Source organism: Mobula birostris, chromosome 1, assembly GCF_030028105.1.
Source record: "Mobula birostris isolate sMobBir1 chromosome 1, sMobBir1.hap1, whole genome shotgun sequence".
In the NCBI taxonomy this organism is placed as follows: domain Eukaryota; kingdom Metazoa; phylum Chordata; class Chondrichthyes; order Myliobatiformes; family Myliobatidae; genus Mobula; species Mobula birostris.
In genome coordinates, this window is record NC_092370.1 from 225,679,644 (window position 1) to 225,700,558 (window position 20,915).

A 20,915-nucleotide genomic window follows, 5' to 3' on the forward strand; every position below is an offset into this window, starting at 1 on the left:
AACTTCTCCTGAACCTGGTAGTGTGGGTCTTGAGGCTCCTGTACCTTCTTTCAGATGGCAGAAGCGAGAAGAGAGCACGGCCTGGATGGTGGGTGTCCTTAATGGAAGCTACTCTTCTGTGACAGTGCTTGTCTAGATGTTCTCAATGATGGGATGGGCTTTACCCGCAATAGACTGGGTCATCAAATCCACTGCTTTTTGAAGCTTTTCCTTTCAAGGGCATTGGTGTTTCCATACCAGGCCATTGATGCAACCAGTGAATATACTCTCCATCACACATCTATAGAAGTTTGTCAGGATTTTAGATGACATGACAAATCATCACAAACTTCTGGCTGCTGTGCTGTCTTTGCAATGGCATTTGCACAGAAGGCTGGACCCAGGACAGATCCTCTGAAATTATAACACTGAGGAATTTAAAGTTGTTGACTGTCTCCACCTCAGATTCCTTGCTGAGGACTGGCTCATGGACTTTCAGTTTCCTCCTCCTAAAGCCAATTAAAAGCTCCTTGGTCTTGCTGACACTGAGTGAGAGGTGGTTGTTGTTGTGGCATCACTCAGCCAGGTTTTCAGTCTCCCTCCTACAAGCCGATTCATCACCACCCTTAATTCAGCCTACTACTGTGGTGTTGTCAGCAAACTTAAATATTGCATTAGAGCTGTGCTTAGCCTGACAGTCATAATTATAAAGCAAGCAGAGCATAGGGCTAGTGGGGCACCTGTGCTGATGGAGATTGTGGAGGCAATGCTGTTGCCAATCTGAACTGACTGGGGTCTGCAAGTAAGGAAAAGATGGATCCAGTTGCACAAGGAGGTGTTGAAACCAAGGTCTTGAAACTTGAAGGTGGGGATGGTCCTGATGGCATGAACATCGACTTCTCTAACTTCTGCTAATGCCCCACCTCCTCCTCATACCCCATCTATTACTTATTTTTATACACACATTCTTTCTCTCATTCTCCTTTTTCTTCCTCTGTCCCTCTGAATATACCCCTTGCCCATCCTCTGGGTCCCCCCCCCCCCGTCTTTCTTCCCGGACCTCCTGTCCCATGATCCTCTCGTATCCCTTTTTGCCTATCACCTGTCCAGCTCTTGGCTCTATCCCTCCCCCTCCTGTCTTCTCCTATCATTTTGGATCTCCCCCTCCCCCTCCAACTTTCAAATCTCTTACTCACTCTTCCCTCAGTTAGTCCTGACAAAGGGTCTCGGCCTGAAACGTCGACTGCACCTCTTCCTAGAGATGCTGCCTGGCCTGCTGCGTTCACCAGCAACTTTTATGTGTGTTGCTTGAATTTCCAGCATCTGCAGAATTCCTGTTGTTTTTGTTCTTGAAGCTTATTGATTAGTTTTAAGAGGATGATAGTATTAATTGCCGAGCTGTAGTCAATGAAGAGCATCTTGATATATGCATCTTTGCTGTCCAGATCTTCCAGGGTTGAGTGAAGAGCCAATGAAATGGCACCTTGCATTGATCTGAATTGACGGTAGGCAACTTGGAATGGATCCAAGTCATTTCCCAGGCAGGAGCTGATGTATTTCATCACCAAGATCTCAAAGCACTTCCATCACAGTGGGTGTAAGTGCTACTGGAGGATAGTCATTGAGGCAGGTTACCACGTTCTTCATAGGCACCAGTATCATTGAAGCTGCTTGAAGCAGGTGGTACCTCAGACTGCTGAAGTGGAAGAATGAAGATATCAGTGAGCGCTCAGTTGATCAGCACAAGTCTTTAGTTATTCAGCTGGGTACTCCATCTGAATCAGATGATTTTCGTGGATTCACCCTCCTGAGGGATGTTCTCACGTGGGCCTCAGTGACTGAACTCACAGGATCGTTAGGAGCTGTGGGAGTTTGTAAAGGTGCCTCCATGTTTTGATGGTCAAAGTGAGCATACAAGGCATTGAGATCATCTGGGAGTGAAGCCTTATTGTCGTCTGTGTTGCTTGGCTTCACTTTGTAGGAGGTGATGGCATTTAAGGCTTGCCATAGCTGTTGAGCATCCTTCAGTGATTCAGGTTTGGTCTAGAATTGCCACTTTGCATGTGAGATGACTTTTTGGAGATCGTACCGGGACTTTGTATTTTACTTGGTTGCCAGTACTGAATGCCTCTGACCTGGCCCTCAGAAGATTGTGGTTCATTCAGAGCTTGAAAGGCTGTGACATTACTTAACCAGCTGGTATATCTCGGTCCTGGGTAGAGCAAATTTCTTGCCTCTTCATTTTAGTCTGGCTTGGAGTCCTCCCCTCCTTCCTCTCTGTCGGCCACAGCAATGTGTCTTCATCCACTTACAGGTGACAAACCTGCACTCTTGAGAGTTACATCTGCACAGTCCTTCAGAAGATCGTGAAATCGCTAGTTCATTAAGATGATTAGAAAATACGTTATTTAAAGGGAAAATACAGACCGCAGATCGCAGTGAGAATAGTTCAGAAGAGGTATATTTAGAAGTTTTGTAAGCTGCCTGCAAAGCATTGCAGTATGTCACCAGTGCTAACTTGCATCTTGATGCTAATAGACCGAAAGCGTTAAGAAATTTGGAAAGGAAAGTGAGGTTAGAGATGGTGAGGGGTGGGGGGTGGTTCCTAACTCAGCAGGTTCATGGTAGCTCTTCCATCTTATTACTTACCTGGAATACTCTTTCTCTGTAACTGTAATAATTTATTCTACATTCGGTTTCCTTCTCACTAGCCAGATGTAATTATGATGTAATGGCAACCAAGCAATAGGTTTTCACTGCATCTCGATACAGCTGACAATAATAAATCAATTACCAATTGCCAGGGGGAAATTTATTATAAGATCATGTGTCATAGGAGAAGCATTCAGCCCATCAACTCTGCTCCACCATTTGATCACCATTATTTATTTTTCTTCTCAATCCCTTTCTCCCCATATCCTTTGCTACCCTTACTAATCAAGAACCTATCAACCTCTCCTTTAAGATTGGGCATATTTAAAATGGAGGTTGATAGGTTCTCGATTAGTAAGAGTGTCAAAGGTTATGGGGGAGAAGGTAGGAGAATGGGGTTGAGAGGGAAAATAAATCAGCTATGATGGAATGTTAGGGAAGACCAAATGGTCTAATTCTGCTCTTATGGTCGAAATATTCCCAATGACTTGGCCTCCACAGATATCTGTAGTAATGAATTCCACAGATTCACCACTCTCTAAAGAAATCCCTCCCCATCTCTGTTCTAAAGAGAAATCCTTCTATTCTAATGCTATGCTTAAATACTGTCATCAACATCATTATGTGTCGAGTTGTATGTGCCATGACCATGATTGTTCTTGGCAATTCTTTCTGCAGAAGTGGTTTGCCATTGCCTTCTTCTGGGCCAGTGTCCTTACAAGGCGGGTGATCCCAGCAGCCATTATCAATACTCTTCAGAGATTGCCTGGTGTCAGTGGTCACATACTAGGACTTGTGATATGTCCCAGCTGCTCCATGTGACCCTGATCAGGGTGGGGGTGCTAAGCAGGTGCTATACCTTGCCCTAGGGTGACTGGCAGGCCAGCAGAGGGAAGGAACACCTTACACTTCCTTTGGCAGAGATGTATCTCCTCCCTGTCACCTATTAAATACATCTTAAAAAATTGAATTATAAATATATTAAGTATTAACATTTGGTTTAACGTACAATAGTACGGAGAACTTGCTAATCCAATGCTAACCAAGACTCCAGTGTGTCATATTATTGGAGGTTTACTGTAATTTTTTTGTAGGAAGTTCATTGTTGAATAAATATAGCCAGAACACAGATGGGGATTTCATATGATATTTTAGGGTCTTTTAATGGATGAGTTCTTAGCCAGTGGCTTGATGGTTGAAACATATCTCTACTACTCCTTTGATAATGCTGTAAAATATTGGCCTGGATTCTTGTAAACAACTAGGAAGGAAGTTGAAGGAAAGAGTTATGCCAAATATTTATTTGTTGCCTTTTCCTTGAGACAGAGTTCCTGACCACTGCTGTTGCTCTTTAGTCTGTCTTCATGGTCCGAGTGGTGAATCCGAGGATTAATCTAGACAGTAGAACTGATGGTGCTTTGTTTGTAGGATAGGGTGGGGTGAGGCTCCCACCAGCCTGTGCTGACTTGAACTCTGCATGCGTGTTCTCATTGATGTTGCCGTGACAGGTTTAAGAAAGTCGATTTGCAAAGGTCAAATTTCAAACCATCAAACAATTCATGGTACTTGAACACAAACAAAAGGGTCACATATTACTCGGCTCCAGGAGCAGCGTGCAGACCCTGTTACATGGAGCAAAGGGCTGTTTTCCGGAGGTGAAGAGGGCGTGACTGCACATCACATCAAGGCAGCATTTGACCCAGTGTGGCATCAGGGTGCCTTGGTAAAGAGGAAGTTGAAGGATATCAAAGGGTAGGTGCATAAGAAATAGGAGCAGAAGTAGGCCATAAATCCCCTCAAGACTGCTTTGCCATTCCCTGGATATCCTTCCTTCCTTCCTCGTCCATTAGGCAAAAGATAGGAAAGAGCATACAACAGGGCTCAAGGGCAGATTCTACCCTGCTGTTATAAGATTATTGAAAAATTCCCCAGTACGATAAGATGAACTAATGCCCTCACAATCTTCAGTCGACCTTCACTAATGCAACTACCTGTAATCCAGTTCCTTCGATAATCCGGCACTGGTTATGCTTAATGTGATCCTTCTGTAGTTCGGCATTTTCACTAATCCAGCCCCCCTCAGGTCCCAATGGTGCCGGATTAGTGAAAGTCGACCTGTACCTTGTTTTAAAGAGAGAAAATTAGCTTTATTTGTCACGTGTACACCGAAACGCGCAGTGAAGTGCATCACCTGTGTCATTGTTTTCGCAATGTGCTGGGACAGCCGGCAAGTGTTGCCACACTTCCTGTGCCAACCTCGCACGCCCAGAGTTTACTAATTCTAACCAGTATGTTTTTGGAATGTGGGGGGAAACCAGAGCATCTGGAGGAAACGCGCATGGTCACGAGGAGTGGTGGGAATCAATGATTGCTGACGTTGTAAATCGATTGCACTATCTGCAGTGTTGCCCATATCTTGCACCTTTTTGTCTACCTGCGCTGCGCTTACTCTGCAACTGTTACACTTTATTCTGGTTCTGTTATTGTTTTCCCTCATCCTACCTTAATGCTTTGTGTGAATTATCTGATCTGTATGAACTATATGCAAGACAACCTTTTCGTTGTATCTCGGTACATTTGACAATATAAACTGACACCAAATTCATATCTGATGTTCTATCTCAGTTTCATTTTCCTGCTCGATCTCGGTTTCATTTTCCTGTTCCATCTTCACATTCCTTGATGCCCAATCTGCCAGGATCTGTTTTAAATGCACTTGGTCACTGACATTCAATGACTTTCCAGTGAGGGAATTCCCAAGTTTAACCACCTTAAACATAGAACAAGAAAGGCCATTTGGCCCACCATGTTGTGCCAATCTTGATGCCAATTTATAATGTCCTTTTCCTGTACTTCATCTGTTTTTCACCATCCCCTTCATATTCACGTATCTGTCTAAAAGCCTTTTAAACCCCACCAATCTGTCTGCTTCCACCATTACCCCTGATGAAACATTGTGAACAGACTTCACCACATCTTAGTACCACCCATAATCAAACTTCTTATGACTGACTAAAATGATGTGAAATTTGTTGTTTTGCAGCGGCAGTTTAGCACAAAGTTATAAGCACAATAATTAAGTAACAAGTAAATAGGAAATAAGTAAATAGATAAAAAAATTAGGGAAATAAATAAATCGTGCAAAAAAAAAGAAATGTGTGGTAGACATATCCCATTCGGATATGTCCATACATGGCCTCCTCCACTGCCATGATGAGGCTAAACTCAGGTTGGAGGAACAACACCTCATATACTGTCTGGGTAGTCTCCAGCCCCTGGGTATGAACGTTGAATTCTCCAACTTTCGGTATTTCCCTCCTCCTCCCTTCCCCTATCCCTATGTCACTCTGCCCCCTCCCCCAGCTGCCTACCACCTCCCTCATGGTTCCGCCTCCTTCTACTACCCATTGTGCTTTCCCCTATTCCTTCTTCACCTTTCCTGCCCATCCCCTCCCTGCTTCCCTTCCCCCACCCCTTTATCTTTCCCCTTACTGGTTTTTCACCTGGAACCTACCAGCCTTCTCCTTCCCACCCTCCCCCCACCTTCTTTATAGGGCCTCTGCCCCTTCCCTCTACAGTCCTGACGAAGGGTTCCGGCCCGAAACGTCGACTCATCGTTTCCACGGATGCTGCCCGACCTGCTGAGTTCCTCCAGCGTGTTGTGAGTGTTGCTTTGACCCCAGCATCTGCAGAGTATTTTGTGTTTATGTGTGGTAGACATCTGATGGCAGAAGAGAAGAAGCTGCTTGCAAAATGTTGACTCTGTGCCTTCATGCTCCTGTATCCCCTCCATGACGATAGTAACGGGAAGAGGGCATGTTCCTGATGGTGAGAATCCTCAACAATGGATGCTGCTTTCCTGATGCATTATCTTTTGGAGATGTCCTGGATGGGGCAAAGGCTTGTTTCTGTGATGGAGCTGCTACAGCCCTCTGCAGGCAATCCCCAGCAATGTCAATGGAAGAGCAGGAGATGGTGTGTTGCCTGATATTGATCCATCTAGAATACTACCTGAAGCTCAAAGCCTGGAGATTTCCCTCACTGCTGATTGTAGGACTCTGGTACTTACTCTCTATCTGAAATGCAGCAGCTTCCATGTTGTGTAAATTCAGGAACATTAGAAAGTCTGCTTCTAAGAAGATACATTTTCCTTGCACTAACTGTGATAGATGTTTTAGAGGTCAGGGAGTTTCGACTTGCATCATTTTGCAAGATCATTGTTGCTTCTCTGCCTGTTGCCTGTGATAATGTTTCATTCAGGCAATTGGTTGCTATGGTGTGAACAATAACAGAACAAGGATTGCAGTATGATTGAACCTTTATTTTTACAAAACCAAAAAGTTAATTCACTGACAAAATATACACAATGATCAGGGGATTTACAAAATTATTTACAATTTCAAATTAAAATACAGTAACTATCGCCTACAACACACTCAATTCCCTGGGGGACCAGCCCATTGCACTTGGAAATCGCCCATGTTGCCCGTAGAGATCACATGCTCCCTCTCCAAGACACCCGGACATGAATGTATATCTGGAAGCGGGGCAGGCAGTCGGCTTGGGCAGAGCCCTTGATTGTCCACTAACTGGACCGGAGAATGGCAGGAGCAAGCCTACCTGAGTGATCCGTTCCTCCTCTGTACTGGGTGACCATATATCAGGAGCGTGTATCCGTGCGGAGCTTCATTCCATACGTATCGGCTGCACCTATTTGGACAATGTCCTCTTAAATCAAGGAGTCATAGACTCTCAGAGCACGACAGTATAGAAACAGGCCATTCAGCCCATCTAATCTATACCAAACTATTATTCTGCCTGGTCCTATCGACTTGCACTTGGACAATAGTCCTCCATGCCCCTCCTATCCATGTACTTACCCAAACTTCTCTCAAACATTGCAATTCAGCCTTCATCCTGCCTTGCGCAGATGGATCTTGGACTTCTTGTTAGATCGCTGGCAGGTGGTAAGAGGGGGCTCCCTCACCTCTGCCCCTCAACTCTGGGCTGTGTCCTGAGCCCCCTCCTTAACTCAGTGTTTACCCATGACTGTCGCCATCCATAGCTCCAATCTGCTAATTAAATTTGCTGATGACACTACATTGATTAGCCTAATCTCAAGTAATAACAAGGCAGCCTACGGAAAAGAAGTCATCACCCTGACACAGTGGTGTCAAGAAAACAACCTCTCCGTCAATGTCACAAAAACAAAGGAATAGGTTGTGGACTACAGGAGGAATGGAGACAGGTTAACCTCTATTGACATCAATGGATCTGGGGTTGAGAGGGTGAACAGCTTTTAAGTTCCTCGGCATACACATCACCGAGGATCTCATATAGTCTGTACACACTAGCTGTGTAGTGAAAAAGGCACAACAGTGCATCTTTCACCTCAGACGGTTAAGGAAGTTTGGTATGGCCCCCAAATCCTAAGAGCTTTCTATAGGGGCACGATTGAAAGCATCCTGACTGGCTGCATCACTGCCTGGTATAGGAACCGTACTTCCCTCTATTGCAGGCCTCTGCAGAGAGTGGTATGGACAGCCCAGCACATCTGTAGATATGAACTTCCCACTATTCAGGACATTTACAGAGATAGGTATGTAAAAAAGGGCTCAAAGGATCATTGGGGCCCAAGTCACCCCAACTACAAACTGTTCCAGCTGCTACCATCCGGGAAATGGTACTGCAGCATAAAAGCCAGGACCAACAGACTTTGGGACTTCTTCCACCAAGCCATCAGACTAATTAATTCACGCTGATACAATTGTATTTCTATGCTCTATTGATTGTCCTGTTGTATATATTATTTATTACCAATTACTATAAATTGCTCATTGCACACTTAGACGGAGATGTAACGTAAAGATTTTTACTCCTCATTTATGTGAAGGATATAAGAAATAAATTCAGTTCAATTCAATCCACCACTACTGCTGGCAGCTCATTCCACACTCATACCATCCTCTGAGTGAAGAGGTTTCTCCTCAGGTTTCACTTGCAGGGGAAAATAGTTTACCTTTTGTTCTTAACCTATGACCTCCAGTTCTACTCTTACCCAACCTCAGTGGGGAAAAGAACCTGCTTGCATTTACCCTCAATCTACCCTGCTTGCTATTCCCTCAATATTTTGTATACCTCGATCCAATCTCTCCTCATTCTCCTATGCTTTAGGAAATAAAGTCCTGACCTATTCAACCTCTCCCTATACCTCAGGTCTTCAAGTCCTGGTAACATCCTTGTAAATTTACTCTGTTATTGATAACTTTCCTCTAGATAGGTTACCAGAGCTACACACAATACTCCAAATTTGGCCTGACCAATGTCTTATTCAACTTCAACATAACTTCTGTATGCAGTACTTTGATTTATGAAGGCCAGTGTGGTAAAAGCTCTCCTTACGAGTCCTACGTGCTGTTCTGGGAAAAAGCTACAGTAAAACTTCAGCAAATCACTATCCCGTGAGACAGTAATCATGAAGGTTCAGCATCTAGCTAACTGGAAGCCTATTTTCCACCCTCCTTTTAAACTCAGAGGTCCAGTTCTCATGCTCTCTTCAATATCAAGAGCCATCAAATTCCTGAGCAGATCAGATAATCAGTTTTACTATGGTAGATATCCAAAGGAATGCCCCAAGCAAGCATGTACTTGCTCAAATGGCTTAGGAAATTTAGCATGTCCCCATTGACCATTGGCAATTCTTATCGATGCCCCATTGTAAGCATGCTGTCTGGATGCATCACGGCTTGCTGTGACAACTGGTCTGCCCATGAGTGCAAGAAACTGCAGAGGGTTGTGGACACAGCCTCGTACCTCACAGAAATTTATCTCCCCTTCACGGACTCTGTCTACACTTCTCGCTGCCACAGTAAAGTGACTAGCGTAATCAAAGACCCCACCCTCCCTGGATAGTTCTCTTCTCCCCTCTCCCATCAGGCAGAAGATACAAAAACCTGAAAGCCCATACCACCAGGCTCAAAGACAGAGTTTATCTTGCTGTTATAAGACTATTGAATGAGTCCCTAGTATGATAAGATGGACACTTGACCTCACAATCTACTTCATTATGGTCTTGCACCTTATTGTCTACCTGCACTGCATTTTCTTTGTCATTGTTACACTTTATTCTGCATCTTGTGATCCAACAAAGCACTGTTCAATGAATTGATCTGTATGAACAGTGCATAAGACAAGTTTCTCGGAACAGGAATTGGGGTCTATCATTTCTGTGGATGACTGGGGGCAGATTTTACAATTAGTCAATACTTCCTCTATCTGTGCTAAACATTCCCTAATTCAATTTAAAGTTGTTCATAGAGCACATATGTCCAAAGATAAATTAGCTCGCTTTTATTCTCATATTAATCCTTTTTGTGATAGATGTCCGGGGCAGATAGCCTCTTTAACTCATATGTTTTGGTCTTGTCCTACTCTGGAAACTTTTTGGAGAGACATTTTTAATATTATCTCAAAGGTATTGAATATAGATATCTCTCCCCACCCTATTACTGCTATCTTTGGACTACCTAAAATTTCCAGTAATCTTTCTCCTTCAGCCCGTAGAATGATTGCATTTCTTACTTTAATGGTGAAAAGATGTATCTTACAACATTGGAAAGAGCTTAACGCTCCAACTACCTTTTTTTGGTTTTCTCAGACGATATTATGCTTGAATTTGGAGAAAATTAGAAGCAATCTTTATGATTCCTCACTTAAATTTGAACGGACCTGGAGATCTTTTATTCAATATTTTCATTTAATGTAATTTTTTTTTTCTTCTTTTTTTTGCTCCATATTTATATACCCTTTTTGTTTTTTTTTTACTGTTTTTAATGGAGGTCGGGTTTGAGGACGTGATTTTAAGTTCTTTAACTCTATTTGGTTCCAAGTTAGCCCATTGCTTTGCTTTGCTTTTAGTTTATTTGCACGGTGGGGTTTTTTTGGGGGGGGGGTTTCTTTTCTCTATTGATATATATATATAAAAATTAGTATACTATTATGTTACCTTAGTATGTTATGTTTAAATTACATTGTTTGATTCATTTTTTTTTCTGTATTAATATCTCCTGTAATTTTATTATATTCTAACAGTGTATTAGTACCTATATGGCTTACCCTTTTGTATACTTATTCAATAAAAAGATTTAAAAAGAAAGAAAGACAAGTTTCTCACTGTATCTTGGTGACAATAATAACCCATTTCCAATTCCATTAGCACATTGTTTAGCTTCATCTGTGATGAGCCTTGCCTTTCTGACCTGTTCATTTTGAGCAGCAGAGAGGCCAATTTGTAAAAAGTTTTCAACAGGAATATGCTTAGTAAGCCGTTGTATACAGATAAGCCCTGTCATCATGTCCGCAGTTAACGGAAATGTCTGGAGAAACCGTGCCCAGTGTTAGATTACTTGAACAAAAGAAATATTATTTTGTGAAGGCGCTATAGAATGTGATAAAGAAAAGAGGTTGTTTCTGCTGTGGAAATTGCTTGTCTTCCCCTTGTGTCACCGTGTGATAACTTCACATTATGTCTCAACGGAGAGTTTGAGGTTATTAAGACGTGGTCAATATTGGCCAGATTGATATACTGACTAGAAGTTCATTCCTGATAAGCATACTGTAGATCGAGTTGGCAGCCAGAGATTTTTTCCCAGGGTGAAATGACTAATAGAGGGTCTAATTATAGGGTGAATGGAGGAAAGTATATGATGGGATATCAGAGGTAAGTTTTTCTGCACAGAGTGATGGGTACATGGAACGTGCTGCCAGGGGTTGGTGGTAGAGGCAGATACATTAGGGATGTTTATGAAAATCTTAGATAGACATGGATGGTAGAGGGTTATGTGGGAGGGAAGGGTTAGATCGATCGTGGAGCAGGTTAAAAGGTTAGCACAACATTGTGGGCTGTACTGTGCTGTAATGTTCTGTGTTCTGTGTAATCAGGGTATTTTTGCTATGTGTTTTATTAACAGGAGTGTCTGCAACAGTTGGTGGTAATGACTCTGCCAAATGTACTCATGATTGCTAAAGATCCACTCTCAGGTGAGTTCCTTCATTCCTTAAGCAATAATCGACCAGTCTGAGGTCTGATTCAGTTTTGTGATTCACCAGTTTGAGCTCAGCAGTCAGTGGTAAAAATCAGGGCCTTCGGCCCATCTAGTCCATGCTGAATTGTTACTCTGTCTAGTCCCATTGACCTGCACCTGGACCACAGCCCTCCGTACCCCACCATCCACGTACTGATCCAAACTTCCAAGTGTTGAAATGAAACTGGCATCCACCACTTACTCTGGCACCTCGTTCCACACTCTCACCCCATCCTCTGAGTGAAGAAGTTCTGCCTCACGTTCCCTTAAATATTTCATCTTTCACCCTTAACCCATGACCTCTAGTTCCTGACTCATCCTCCCCCCCCACCACCTTTTCTGGCATCTTCCCCCCCTCTCTTTCCGGTCCCGATGGAGAGTGTCGACCCAAAACATCGGCTGTTTAGTCATTTCCAGACCTGCTGCCTGACCTGCTGAGTTCCTCCAAAGTTTTATGTGTGTTGCTCAGAGGAAAAAGCCTGTTTCCAGTTACCCTATCTATATTCCTCATAACTTTTCTAAACCTTTATGGAATCTCCCCTCATTCTGCACTCTGAGGAATAAAGTCTTACCTTATCCAACCTTTCCCTATAGTTCAGATCCTCAAGTCCCGACAACATAGAGAGACAACACAGTCATAAAGAGACACAGCACTGAAACAGGCCCTTCAGCCCATCAGCTCTCTGCTGGCCATCAATCACTCAGTCACAAAATCCTACATTAATCCTATTTTTTAAATTCCCCCTGCCTTCTCATCACCCCCCCCATTCTGCCACTCATCTACATGCCGAAAGCAATTTCTAGCTGACCTATCAATTTGCACGTCTTTGTGGTGTGTGTGTGTGGGGGGGGGGTGGAAACGAGAATCGGATGATCCAGTGAAAATCCGCATGGTCACAGGGACAGCATCCAAACTCCGCATAAGCAGTACTGGAGGCCAGGATTGATCCTGGGTCTGTGGTGCTGTGGGAAACTGCAACTTGCCACTTAATGTAGACATACACTGCTGCCTGTGCTGAACTTTTATTCTGTCCCACACCTGGACCATAGCCTTCCATACCCCTCCCTTCCATGTACTTACCCAATCTTCTCTTAAATGTTGCGATCGAACCTGCATCCACTGGTACCGCTGGCAGCTCATCCCACACTCTTAACATCCTCTCATCGAAGGAGTTTCCCCACAGGTTAAACATTTCACCTTTCACCCTTGACCCATGACCTCTAGCGCTAGTCTTACTTAACTGTAGTGGAAAAAGCCTGCTTGCATTTACCTGATCTATACCCTTCATAATTCTGTATACCTTCACTGAGGTGACTTGCTAGAGGTGTACAAGAATCATAGGCAAGTTTTTTTGTAGTAATCTGTCATGAAAATCAGCAAATGTTCCATCCGTGGAACACGGCATAGGAAAGCCTGGCCCAGTTCTTCTGTTCCTGATTCTTTAAGATGGTAAATTATGATTTATTACACAGTATTTGAATAATTTAGGGCATGATATGTGGCGAACTGTGTTTTGCTTGGAAGGAACAGGTGATTATGGATGTCTGGTTTCCTAAGCTCTTCAGCTGCTGGGTTTTCTGGCCTTGATGCAAGATTCAACGTTAGATTTATTAATCAGAATCAGTTTATTATCACTGACATAGGTCTTGAAATTTGGTTTTTATGCGACAGCAGTACAGTACAATACATTAAAAAAACTACTATGCGTTACAATAAGAAAAATATTTTAAAAAAGTAGTGCATAAAGACTGCAAAATAGTGAGGTGGTGTTCATGGGTTCATGAACCGTTCAGAAATCTAATGGCAGAGGGGAAGAAGCTGTTCCCAAAACATTCAGGCTCCTGGTAGGAATGAGAAAAGAACATGTCCTGGATAGTGAGGGTCCCTTAATGATGGATGGGGCATAGGATTTAAAAATGCCCTGGATGGTGGGGAGGCTGCTGCCCGGGATGGAGCTTTCTGAATTGATAATCCTCTGCAGCCTTTTCTGATCCTGTAGATCTTGGAATAGGGGTTAAATGTTGGTGCAATGTTGTGGGCCAAAGGGCCTGTATTGTGCTGTGCTGTTTCATGTTCTATTTTCTAGGCACAAGAAGACTTGCTTGTTGGGTGTGAGGCAGTAACTGCAGGTTGCGAGGCCTGATACACAGGAAATAGCATTACAGAAGCGAGCCAAAGGCTGCCTTGACCTTAATTGAAGGATGTACATGTTGCTTGGTCTTTGCAGGAAACTAGTTAACTGCCAAATCTCTTCATTTTTGTTAAACTGTAATGCTAATTTGCTTCCTTTTATTCAATCTTGTTGCAACCTTCATGTGTCGGCGATGATTTAAAGCTGTTTAATCTAATTGGTGCTGCAGCAATGGATCCCGGTAAACAAGTTCTCCCACTTGAAGCTCTTCAACACTAGTGTGTTGGCAGAAGGCTGAGACTTTCTTTGTTACCGTGGAACTCTGAGGGGAAGTTTGCTTGAAAGTGTTTATCTCTGAACATACAAGCAAGGCCTCTTGCTCAATCCCGAAATAAGAGAATCAGAATCAAGTTAAAGGTTAAAGATTAGCCTTATTTATCACATGTACATTGAAACATACGGTGAAATGCGTCTTTTGTGTCAATGACCAACACAATCCAACCCACAGGTGTCACCATGCTTCTGGCACTGACATAGCATGCCCACAACTTATTAACCCTAACCAGCGCTTTTGGAATGTGGGAGGAAACCGGAGCACTTGGAGGAAACACATGTAGTTATGGGGAGAACGTACAAACTCCTTACAGCCAGTCAAGTCCATACTGGGGCTAAGGCTACCGACAGCAGCTCGCCAGAGTTATGTCTTGAACCAGTCTTTCAAGTTGTCCCCAGGTGTGATCCATCTTCTTGGTATCATTTTCAGGGTCGTGTTGCCAGGTGTTCTTTGGCTGATTTCCCTGGGAATTCCACCTTGGTGCTTGTCTGGTGATGCTGGTACTTGGCGTGTGCCCTATCCATCTTCATCACCTTTTCCCTAATTCTTCATCCTCTGGTAGTTGGTGTGTTCCCCGCCATAGATCAGTGTTGCTGATGACTTCTGGCCGGTGGATCCAGAGGACTTTTCTCAGACAGATATTAACTCCTTACAGACAGCAGCAGATTTAAACCTTGGTCTCTGGCGCAGTAACGGTTATGCTAACCGCTAACCTATTGTGCCGTTCTAATTGTTATCACTGACGTATGTTGTGAAATTTGTGGCACCAGTACAGTGTGAAATGTAAAAATTACTATAAGTTATCAATAAGTAGGTAAGTGGTGCAAAGAGGAGTAGCGAGGTGGTGTTCATGGACTGTTCAGTAATCTGACGGCAGAGAGGAATAAGTTGTGTCTAGAATGTTGAATGTGCACCCCCAGGCTCCTGTACCACCACCTTGATGGCAGTAATGAGAAGTAATCATCTGGCCCATTGGGGTGTGGTTTATTGTAGGGGAAGTGAGGCTGAAAGGAAAGAGAGGCCCCTGTTGATTTGAGTTGCAAGGTGGACGCATTGTCACGGTGAACTGTTTATAGTGTGAGCTACCTCGCTCTAGCTGTGAATGTTGCTGTTGGCTTAACATTTTACTTTGACTTGTTTTGCCCAATGTTGGGCGTAGGTGAACCAGTGTGAAATTTTCCATTGCTCACTTTGGTAGCTCTGTAAGAATTACAGCCCTATCCAGGGGCCTACACTTACCAGTGCATCACTAGAATCAGAATCAGCTGTGTTGTCACTGATATATGCCATGATGTTTGTTGTTCTGCAGCAGTAGTACAGTGCAATACATGAAAATTTACAATTAAATTTCAAAATAAAGAAGGTCAAAAGAGAATTGCAATGTACTGTTCATGGATTCATGGAGTGTACAGAAATCTGATGGTGGAGAGATAGAGTTTGTTTCTAAAATGTTGAGTGTGTGTCTTCAGGCTCCTGTACCTCCTCCCTGATGGTAGTAATGAGAGAGGGCATGTCCTGGTTGGCGAGGGTCCTCAATGATGGACGCGTTGCTGTCTTGAGGAAGATGTCCTCAATGGTAGGGAAGCTAGTGGCTATGTGGAGGTTGTGGCTTCAAGTCCCACTCCTGAGAATTGAGCACAAAACCCAGGATGTAGTGGGATGATTCTAGGTTTATAAAATCATGGAGGTTATAGATAGAGCATATGGAGTCCTCTTCCCTGTGCATAAATTTCAAATATTAGAGGGCCTAGCCTCAAGTTAGGAGACAAAAAGTTTAAAGTAGACATGTGGGTAAACTTTTTATGTAAAAAGTGGTGAGTGTCTGAAAAGATCCCACAAACAAAAAAAAGACACGATACCAAATCAGGTAATTTGCTTACAGCAATTTTAGTTGTGGGATAAGCATTGGTGAGAGCTCTTCTTTCACGGTGCCCGTGATCTTTATAAGGGTGTCAGATGATGGAAGAAAAATATCGGCACAAACGTCATGGGCTAAAAGGCCTGTTCCTGTGCTGTACTGTTCTGTTCTAAGTACCCAGTGACTGTCCTCTTTCAAGATAGCTGTCTTTAAAATTACTTGTTAAACCGGAGCTCTCACTTGTGTTTATCCCTCACTAGAAGTAATGTATCAGGTCCATTTTTTTTTGTTGCTGGGATGTTTCTCTGCACAGATTGTCTTCCACAATCCCAGCATTAAAAGGTTAGTTTTATTTGTCACGTATACATGGAAACATATAGCGAAATGTGTCAGCGACTGACTCCACCTGAGGATGTGCTGCAGACAGCCTGCAAGTGTCGCTGTGCTTCTGGTGTGTGGGAGGAAACTGGAGCACCTGGAGGAGACCCACACGGTCACAGGGAGAACGTACAAACTCCTTACAGACAGCAGCGGGAACTGAAACCTGATCGCTGATAGCTGGAGCCATCAAAACACTTCCTTGTCCTCAGAGGTCAGGGAAAGGTCTTTGGGCATACAGGGTTATTAATAATCCTCCTCCTCTTCCTGTTTCTTTCTATTGTGTGATATCAAAACAATCCTTTCCATCAGAATTCCTTGCACAGAAATCATGACGGGAACAAATTGACTATTTACTGCATATCCATCTGATGGCTTTTACAAAGCATGCTTAGTTGAAAGCTTGCAGCTTCCATTTGCGAAATGTCTTTTACCAACATACTTTCCTCTCCTTCCCCCTTCAGGAAAGAGCATGGATGAAATCAAGAAGGTGCTGTTACTCATGCTGGGCTGTGCTGTGCAGGTAAGTCGCTCTGCTTGGCCCGTTAGACCTGGAGCAATGCGACAGCATGGGATTTGTCTCCGGTGTGCTTCTGGGCTCCCGACAGATTCTGTTGAGAGAGTCTGATTCCTCAGAAAGTCTTCTGCAACCTCGGGTTGGGGCTTACAGATTTGTGATGTGTGGATGAAAGTCAGTGCAGGGGGGAATAGTTTGTGAGCTTTTCCTTTGCTAGTACACAAGGTTCTGCCACAGTGTAATAGTTACATTCCAAAGAAACTGCCTGTTACAGGAAGTTGTGTGACAGCAGAACAGACTGTTATAGGCTTCAAAGCACAGATTTAGTCATAGGGTACTGGAGCATAGCAACAGGTCCTTTGACACACCTAGTCCATGCCAACCGGTTATTCTGTTTAGTCCCATCAACGTACCCTGGACCACAGCCTTCCACTCCCCTCCGATCCATGTACTTATCCAAATGTCTGTTAAATGATGCACTCGAACCCACGTCCACCACGTGCACAGGCAGCGCGTTCCACTCTCGCACCAACCTCTGAGTGAAGAAGTTCCCCTTCAGGATCCCTTTAAATATTTCACCTTTCACCCTTAACCCCTATGACCTCTCATTCTAGTCTCATCCAACTTCAGTGGGAAAAAAACCTGCTTGTATTTGCCCTATCTATACCCCTCATAATTTTGGATACAAAATTTGAAATAGATTTAAACAGGTTTTCCTGATCGTGGATGTAGCATAGCTCTTGTGGTAATGTTGGAATTGGTTTATTATTGTCACGTACTGTATACTGAGGTACAGTTGAAAGCTTGTCTTGCATACTGTTCATGTAGATTAATTAATTACGCAGTGCATTGAGGTAGAACGAGGTGAAACAGTAACAGGATGCAGAATGAAGTGTCACAGTTACAGAGAAAGCACAGTGTAGGTAAGCAATAAGATGCAAGGTCACAATGAGATAGACTGAGGTCAAGCATCCATCACATCCTACTAGCGAGGTAGGAGTTGTCCTCGTGCCCCTGGTACGTACTTCCAGTCTTTCGTATCTTCTGCCTGATGGGAGGGGGGGAAGAGAAAATGTCCAGAGTGGGCGGGGTATTTCATTACGCTGGCTGCTTTACTGGGGCAGCGAGAAATATGTACTTATTGCTCCCTAATTGTGTATAACCAATCTGCAATATGGAAGCATGCGTTATTAGCAGAATCACCAAAAAACAGCTTCAAAGGAGAACAAAATCTTGTCATTTGCTTGATACTGAAAAGGATTCTAAGCAAGTAAATCCCAGACGACAGGGATTTGTGCTAAGTCATGGATTCCCACAATTGTATAAGACAGGAAAAGGCCTTTTGGCCTGTCCTTTCCTGTGGTGGATTTTTGGAAAAGATATTAGACCAGCCCATGCCACTGCACAAGGATTGCATATTGTTTTCCTTTAAACTTGCTAGTCCACAGTTCCTCAGCCGCAGTTTTTAATATAAAGTCTTGACCTCACAGTCTACCTTCTTGTGACCTTGCACCCTGTGGTCTGGTCTACTTGCACGCATTTTCTCTGTAACTGTAACACTTACTCCTGCACTCTGTTATTGTTTACAGTGCACTATGTAACGAATTGATCTGTAGGAACGGTGTGCACGAATTGATCTGTATGAACGGTCTCCACTGTACCTCATTGCATTCAGATTCGTTTATCACACGTGCATCGAAACGTAATGAAATATGCTGTTTTCGTTAACAACTGAGGATGTGCTGGGGGCAGCCAGCAAATGTCTCCCCACATTCCATACAGACAGAGGGGTAATAACAAACCAATTTGACGATACTCAGACCGGGGAACATACTCACAGAAGGCATAAAAGCAGGAGCAGCAAACAGTTCCACAATCCAGCATCTGTAGTCTCTTGTCTAAGGGCTGGAGTAGCCACAAGATCCCTTGGGCCTGCATTGTCGCTCAAGCGGATTGTGGGTTCAAATGAAATTCATTAATTGGCTTATGGTCCAAGTGTGGCAGAATAACAGTTTGGCACGGACCAGTTGGGCCAAAGGGCCTGTTTCTGTGCTGTAGAACTCTATGACTATGACTCTAATCTTCTGGGTTGTTCCCCATATCCCTATGATCTAAAATTATGTTCACCTTGGTCTTTAAAATACTTAACAGCTGGGAGTGTTTTGTGCAAGTGTGATTGCCTCGATATAGAAAGTATGTGCAGGTTTTGCAAAGAGTGCAGAAGGGATTTTAATGAGTTTATTGTTTTATGAACAAGTACAAGTATGCACAGGTGCACTGTAAAAATTGCCTGTGGCAGAGTCACTTGCACAGAGTATCACATCAGCAGTATTCAGAAGGAAAACATAAGTTAATCGTAAGTTATAATTTTTTACAAGAAAGTGCAACTAAGACAAAAATATGTAGATTCACCCTCCTGGAAGATGTCCAGAAGTCAGCCTGAGAGACTGAGTTTACAGAGTTCAGCAGGGTGCTGTCTGGATTAAGGCTGATTTATACTTGTGTGTACTAGATTGCGCTGTAGCCTACGCAAGTAGGATACACCGTTGTAAGCATTTATACTTGTGCGTTGGTGTGTCTGCGTCTCTCTGCAATTCACCACCAAAATGCTAGTTGGCAGTGGGGTTTCTATGCCACTGTGTTGAGTTTCTTCGTGTTGAAACTCAACATGAAGAAACTCAAACTTCAAACAATGACGACTGAAACTGAAGGAGGGGGAATTTTCTGTGCTTGTCCGGCCACTGAGAGACATGGACGAGGAAATGCATTTCAAATATTTTTGGATGTCGGCAGGTAGATTTGACGGTTTGGTTCATCGTCTCCAACCATTTATTTTGCATCAGTGTTCGCACAGTATACTCAGAGACTGGCAATCACCATTCGAGTTTTAGCTTCAGGTGGAAGTCAACAGGCTGTAGCAGCTAGCTACAAACTGGCGTCAAGCACAGGGTCCTCCATAATTTCGGAGGTCTGTAAAGCTTTATGGAAAACATTGCGGCCAGAGTTCCTTCCCTGCCCTTCAGTCGCCCAATGGGAAACTATTGCAGCGTAGGAGGAAATGCGATGCTACCAAGTGGACCAATCACAGTTGTTGTGGTCTGCGTCGCCGCGACGTGTAGTTACATTTTGGGAGAGATGCGTGTTAGACTATGGCGTAGGGTTGGGCGTAGATAAAGCGTAGGGTTCGCGGCTATGCCGTACCTACGGCGTACATTTGACACACAAGTATAAATCAGCCTTTAGAGGGCATGAGTACAAGGTGAGGTTGGACAAACTTGTGTTGTTTTCTCTGGAGTGTCGGAGACTGAGGAGAGTCCTGAAAGAAGTTTATAGAATTATGAGGTGGGGATAGTCAGAAATTTTTACAAGGATTGAAGTGTTAAGTTCAATAGACTTGTAACAATGGGGTTGGATCTGTCCTTGAATCTGGTGGTATGTGCTTTCAGGTTTTTCTGCCCACTGGGAGGGGGGAGGAGAGAGTGGGCAGGATTCAAACAGAAATTACAACGATTTTAACAAATTATTCTTTTCCCCACCTAATCAAGTGTGAACGAAAGGAAGAATTCATTGAACGGATCAAACAGTTGGACATTACAACTCAGACGGCCATTGTTGCTCACATACAAGAGGTGAGTCTTGATGAGAGCTCTCTGCTGTCAGTAAGATGGTACTCTGATGAATTATACAGTATATGCAGTTGTCGATGAAATGTGTGCGGTTCTGATTGCAAATTAATTTCCTGACAACACGTTACTCATGGGAGTGCCACGGTAGAGTGGCAGTTAGCGTGATACTATCAGTTGGAGTTCAGAATTCAATTCCTATGCTATCTGCAAAAAGTTTGTATGTCCTTCACCTGAGCACGCGTGCTTTCTCCTGGGTGCTCCAGTTTCCTCCCACAGAACAAAGATGCATGGGTTAATAAGTCAGTTAAATTGTCCTGTGATTAGGCAAGGGTTAAATCAGTGTGTCGCTGGGTGGT

General features: G+C 43.5%; 1 protein-coding gene across 2 annotated transcripts in view; it reads left to right on the forward strand.

Annotated features, from left to right (window-relative positions):
* ccdc88c (coiled-coil domain containing 88C) overlaps positions 1–20,915 on the forward strand; it is a 256,545-nt gene that overhangs the window by 97,644 nt on the left and 137,986 nt on the right. Inside the window, exons 4-6 of one of the 2 annotated variants that reach the window (XM_072272687.1) lie at positions 11,601–11,670; positions 16,881–16,939; positions 20,479–20,562. In XM_072272687.1, coding sequence (XP_072128788.1) covers positions 11,601–11,670; positions 16,881–16,939; positions 20,479–20,562 — 213 coding nt within the window. The remainder of the gene's footprint in view (positions 1–11,600; positions 11,671–16,880; positions 16,940–20,478; positions 20,563–20,915) is intronic. The other variant, XM_072272697.1, reaches the window with a different exon arrangement.